Below are 6,450 nucleotides of genomic sequence, written 5' to 3'. Positions count from 1 at the left end.
TTGTAAGTGCAATCTGTGGACAGAACAGCAGTCTCTTTTAATGGGCGATTCAATTAAAAAACAGGAAAAACACGAGACACCTCGGGGCCATATGTTCTCTTCAGCCTGGAAGTCTCTATAAAAAAAACACATAAGTCAACAGATAGTTTCCAGATTAATCCCTGTGACATCTTTTAGTACCAGACCGAGCCCCCACGTGGGGCAGCCTGGATAAAGCTCATCATGTTGGAGGTGATTGGACAGCATATCGATGATTGGCAGGAGAATGAAGCGCGGTATGTTCGCTTCTCTGTCGCTATTGGCTGTCTTTAATGGCCGCTCCTCCCTCAGACCACACACCATTGGCTTTGTGGGGCTTCGCGGAGGAACCGGGAAATTGTAGTTCTTTACAGCGGACGCACATCTGTAGTGCTTATTATCGACTAATATGAATTAAACTACACGTCCCGACGTCATGGTACGGGCTCTTATAATTGTTGTGAATATGTAATTGCGCTCGTGCGACTGGCTGCTTCTAAATTTGGCTTGGCAGGGGCGGGCTGCTACAGTCGGTGAGGTGGTCGCTCCGCCGGTGCTGTGAGAGGATGTGAGCATTAACGGAGGCTGGAGGAAATTAACCGATAAATGCGTGACGACGGGACGCCGTGGAGAAGCTCAGTCGCGGACAAGCAGGGTCATGATGTGCCAGAAGTCGATTTTTTGTAGGGAAAACCAGAGGATATAGAGGACTCGTTGTTAGTTCATAGGGACAGTATTCAGCTCCGTGCGCATAGAATAACGCGCTGGAGCTTTTTTTTTGGAGAAGACCGAGACAACTCCTGCTTTGATTATCACACTGAATGGACTTTTGAAATATTGTCTAAAAGAATGACGACCGACCACAGGTCCGAGGATGTTTCCACTCTTCACGGAACCTGCACATAGCCCAAGAGCCGGCCACTGACTGACCTTTTACGCACGGGGAAAGATCCGTGCTCAATCATTTTGTTTTCGCGTTTATGTGGATGAACTTTGCAATACATTTTTAATGATTCGAGATCTGAGCAAGATGTACCCCCCGGCGCGGCATCCGGTAAGTGGAGAGCAGTAGCAGCCAAGGCAGTATGTCAAAACAGCGCAGATTAACAGCCGCGCGCCTGATGCGTAATCAGTTTAGATCAAGTTTCCGTGCCACTGCGCGCTCACACGGACAATTGCGCTCATTGTCAAACTGCTGCAGCTGCATGTGTGAGTCTGTGAGTGTGCGTGGGTTAACGTGTAAGGAGTCTGAGTGAAACCAAAAGGCCAAATCACAGAGGCCTATTGTCATATGCAATCTTGTGTGTGTGTGTGTTTGTTTGTGTGTGTGTGTGTGTGTGTGTCGTGACACTTTGGTGGCTCAGTTCTTCCTCTCTCCCCCCCCACGCTGTTTGGTTTGGGTTGAGGTCCCCCACCAGCCGGGACAGCCGTTAAAGTTCACCGTAACCGAGTCCTGTGACCGGATCAAGGAGGAGTTCCACTTCCTGCAAGCCCAGTATCACAGGTAATGATTACAAAGTGCATCGCTAAAAGTATGACAGTGTCAATATTTTCTCTCTATTGAATAGTAAAAGTGAAGGCTAATATTTGGTTGTTGCCTCCTGTAGGAATGAAAAAGACACGCTGCTGTCAATCGGTTAAGTGTGAGTGAGTTACTCAAGTGATAGAGATGCCTGAAATTGACACCTTGTCCTCTATTTTAGTCTTAAGGTGGAGTATGACAAACTGGCCAATGAGAAGACGGAGATGCAGCGCCACTATGTCATGGTAAGATTACGTTACAATAGGGAGCAATTATGGTTCCAAATTGCCAGGCTTGTTGAAGATCTAGTTGGGGTGGAGTGAGACAGGCTATTGTGATCACCTGTGTGGTGGTTAGGGCGGGTTGAGTGTCAGGTTAAGGCCTGTGAAAGCCCCCAAGGGGTTTGATGTAGCTGGTTGTTATGGAGGAGCTCTTCCTGACAGGCAGGCGGCAGTGGGCTGAGGCTCCATTATAAACGCGCCCCTGATCTCCAAGGGGTCGACTGCAGCGTTGCCCTCTGTGTGTGCTGATCTGATTATTCTCCTAGGAGACTCCACGCTCAAAGACATATGCATGGCCATAAATTAGGTGTGAGCTGATGGTGGAGGGCCAGAGGCAAAGTGTGTGTGTTTGTGTGGGGCAGGGGGGAATGCACCACAGCAAACAAAATGGAGGTCGTGGAACATGCTAGCAGTTTCTGTGTGAACCTAAATTATTAGCTTTTATTTTAGCAGCCCTTTTGGGAAAACATAGGTGTGCTTATGATGCAGGAATTCACTTCAGACATGACGCAATCAGAGGGCTCTTCGGTGGCAGTGTGCTCTGTTGTCCCAGGTAAACACACCCAGGATGACTTAAACCAATACATGCAGGCTTAAGTTAAACATTCTTTTCAGGAAAACAACATGTCAGCCTGACTGGGAGGAGGTTAGGTAAACATGTAGGGAAGTATCCCACAGCCAGCACTGGGTGTCAGGTTACGCTACGGCTGTGGGGCTCTGATCTCAGACAGAATGGCTCTCTTGTTTGAGAGTAATTTTCGAAGAAGCTAATGGACTGAATAATGCATTGGCCTCATCAAATAGACGCTGACTGGAAAGCCATTTCTGCCCTGGCTGCCACTTGTGGGCTCCACGGATTACATTTCAGCCAGACAGACTGACCTGGCTTGAAATATCAAGAGTGTTGAGCAATCGCGTTACGCTAAGTAAATAGACATCCTGGAGATCTGAGGGCTTCAGATGGTGATCAATAAATTTAACCCCTTTCTTCTCTGTGCCCACATTATAAACAACAAAATATCGATGTATTGGCTATTCACTGTCAGCTGCTAGAAGAACTCCTTTTTAGTCTGATCTTAGTTTATCACATTTGCGCCACAGAAGCTGGATTTAATTTAGGTTTCAGTCGTGATGTTCAAAACCATTTGATGATGTAATTAGCAGAGTGATCGATTCAAATATTGATTTATGGCTATATGCCCTATGTTAGTTACATTTAAATTAGGATTATGAGTATAGTAAATGTTAGCACAACTTGATTGTAAATGGAACTTTTTTTGACTTCATTAATCACAATTAATTCTTTGCTTTCATTTCAGTATTATGAGATGTCCTACGGGCTGAACATAGAGATGCACAAACAGGTAGGTACCATCATGTTCCTCAAATTGTTCAGCTCAGTGGTTTTCCAGTGTCAGGGGATGTGAGACTCAGGGGGAGCTGCTCATAGGCTATGAAGTGAACGGAGCATCAGTAATAGGCTGTAAACAGACAGATCTACTGCACACAAACAACGCATTAAAATTGCAAACTTGTACCACCACTTGTACAACTGCTGTAACCCTTATTTTTGAGTTGTGTAAAGCCTGGATTTGTCTCTACCTTTTGATAAGATTAAAGGTAGACTTTGGCAGGCTCGGCCTCTGACTTAATGATTAAAGGGAGAGGATTGCTGATGGGCCAGTATTTCTTTTAAAGAGGCACAGTAATTACAAGAGGGAGGTAAAAGTCCTTCAGTCACTTATTGTGCCCTTATCTTCATCGAAAGAGCCTTTTTTGTATTGCTCCACAGATCAATCACACTGGTGCTTGAAGAGATAAAGATTGTATGAATGAGTAACTCTGTGATTCACATGCATGCTGCTCTTAAACCAGCGATGCTGTCCCCTTTCCTGCAACAGCCTAGCCTGGTTAAGGACAGCGTTTGAGGCATGGCGGATCGGTGTGGTAGGGTGATCCATCAGTCTCCGGGCTGTGTGTCACACTGCCACATGTCTGTCAGGGCTCGAGCCGCTCTGATAGCTTCTGTCAGGCACTTATCGCCAACCAGAGGAAAGAGGAGGGGGATGGGAGCCGGAGACACGTTGGAGAATAGAGCCGGGGGAGGGGCAACAGCCCAGCTCTGTGTAAACAGGTTAATCGACTGATCCATTTTAGCGCCTGACTTTTATCAGGAACCTCAACAAAGCTGATGGAAGCGCTTGAATAATTCATCAGTGGGGCCCTAACCTGCTGAACGGCGTGTTTGTGAGCAAACAGTGTGGGCCCCGCGCATGCAGCTCCCCCGGCTTACGGCTCAGGCAGGGGAGGAGGAGAAGATGGGGAGTGGTTAACAGGCAGGGTTGGGATAGATTATTGGATGCACATAGGCATATTATTTTCCTGCCAGGAGATTTATTCCATAGTGAGGAAATCTATTCCTCTAACTCTGCCTTTTTCATTACTGTGCAGGGACATAATTCAGATTTCAGAATGCACACGCCGGCACAGCTCAGATGGACTGATGTGGCAGTGTTATCTGATTCCTCTCTATCAGCCGTGACAGTATGTAGATACAAATAGCTAATTTCTGCTGCGTGATGTCAGCCAGTAATTACCATCATCTGGTGCTTGTTTCCAAGAGCTGCACGGGGTTTGGGGCTTGGGTGAGGCTCAATCAGATTTGGCTGTTACCTGTAGTCGTAACACAGATATGAGACCCATGGCTGCAGGAGTCATTTGCTAAGTAGCAAACTATCTGCCATACCCGGGGCCAAAAAAAACTTGGTCAGCCAGCAGACTGTCTGCAGTGTTCATACAGAAGGGGACGTGCAGGGGAAAGTAGTTAGAGAAACTGTGGCACTCCAAGCCAATGCTCCCATATCCCCAATCTGTCATGTGGGACTGGAGTGTAATAATTGCAGGGTGTGAACTGTTGGGTGTCAGGTCCGCTTGTATAAACAGAAATTTATTGTATTTTAAGATATGGCATGATGAAGAAGGTTATGGTTTTATGCCGTCCTTTGCCCAAGAAGATCACCTGACTTACTGCTGCAGCCGACAAGGTTAATCATAGCAATGACTCATGCATCCATTTAGGCAGGCTTTTGGTCTTAGCCAGATCAATACAGATAACTCCAAATGCCAATTAGAAATGTGTTCTGGACTATCACATTAACAAAGACTCTGAGGCCTTGTGCAACAGCTCAGTTCAGTGGAAGCATGCATCATTTTTTGGCTTAGATGAGCCGCTAGTGAAGTACTAATCTAACTAGAAAAATCAGAGAAGGGGCAATGCTGTCATCTTGGACAAATTGGAGGCCCTCGTAATCTGACTAGTCAAGTATTGTTTATAGATGGATCATGTGACCAGAGCCACCAGTGGTTTTCCCTCTGTATTTAATACTCATCAGTGTCTCGACTCCATTTTCCCACTGCTGATAGAAACAGGCGAATACCTTTCTGCACACCATTGACAAGCCAGCCTGAGAGTGCTCTTAGAGTGGTGCTACACAGGTCCGAGTACCTGTAATTGTGTAGCAGCAGCGCAAAGCTGGCCTCTCAAGGGCCAAGCTGTCATCTACTTAAAGTGACAACAGCCCCGTTTTTATCTGCCAGCAGAACAAAAAAAAATCCTCCCAGCACTTTCACTGTATCTATTTTGACAGCAGTGCCGAGCTGAGTTGATGCCTTTTCCATGTATTTGCATGTTGTGTTGTGAGAGGGTAGATGCTGCCAGTTGTTTAGGGCACAGTAGATCAGCCACCTACTGACCTCTTCCAGCCAGCTGTCACCATGACACTAAGCTACGGAGGAATGGACTGTGCGCTCAAGGCCTTTTCACAAATCCTGTCAAATGTTCGACTGCTATTGACATGGCTTATCTCAACAAACATGGATTATACAGGCTCTGTAGCTTTTCAACCATATCTGAGGGCGTTCTTGAGCTCTTGCTAGAGCACTTTTACTACATTGTATTATTACTAATGCTCATAAAACCTTCTAACCCTTTCGTTGCTTTATTGGTTGTAGGTCAAATTTATTGCGAGTCAGAGTGTCTTTCTTGTCTGCAGACAGTAATCAAGTTATAATCAGTGTTATCTTATGGACTATTGTACTTTCTGTAACACATGCTACCATATATTTGTTTCACATTATTGCCTCTGATCCCAGGCTTTACTTAGTTTCATCCGATATTTCATCTTCAGCTTGTTGTTTGTCCCGCTGGCTTGCCCGGCTAAGTGGCTATCCATGTTGCAGCTTGGGTCAGCAGGTCTCGTTCTGTTGGACATTATTCTCCAATCTCTCTGGCTCTGCTCAGAGGTAATACGTCTGGCTGCCAAAACTGCCTGGCATTTCTGCCATGTGTAATAAATAAGCTGGCGGTCTGCAAAGTACATTGTGTGTGCTGCTCCAAATGAAAAATCGTAGAAAATCCCTGTGATGTTTTTGTGTTCCGCAGTGGCCTTGGGTTGAACTGCAGCTCATAAATTCCATAGATGATGTAGCTTTGGCACTGTTATTTTTCTGCTCCCAGCGTAGAGAACCTGAGAGTCTCATCTCCTATCCCTGGAAGAAGGAAGGAGGAGGAGGCCGAGTGTGCAGTGTTTTTACAGCGGGGGGGGCGGGGGGGGTCTATCACACCTCCTC

At 46.2% G+C, this 6,450-nt stretch overlaps 1 protein-coding gene across 1 annotated transcript in view; it reads left to right on the top strand.

The window, feature by feature from the left end:
- The first annotated feature begins 1,458 nt into the window (after positions 1-1,458).
- tle3a (TLE family member 3, transcriptional corepressor a) overlaps positions 1,459-6,450 on the top strand; it is an 18,551-nt gene continuing 13,559 nt past the window's right edge. Inside the window, 3 exon segments of the mRNA XM_035665015.1 lie at positions 1,459-1,522; positions 1,722-1,785; positions 3,141-3,185. Coding sequence (XP_035520908.1) covers positions 1,765-1,785; positions 3,141-3,185 — 66 coding nt within the window. The 5' untranslated portion in view covers positions 1,459-1,522; positions 1,722-1,764.

The sequence above is a fragment of the Morone saxatilis genome, unplaced genomic scaffold (assembly GCF_004916995.1).
Source record: "Morone saxatilis isolate NCDOM2014 unplaced genomic scaffold, NCSU_SB_2.0 Contig2, whole genome shotgun sequence".
NCBI lineage: Eukaryota > Metazoa > Chordata > Actinopteri > Moronidae > Morone > Morone saxatilis.
The sequence above is the reverse complement of the archived record's forward strand: the minus strand, read 5'-3'. Positions and strand labels throughout refer to the sequence as shown.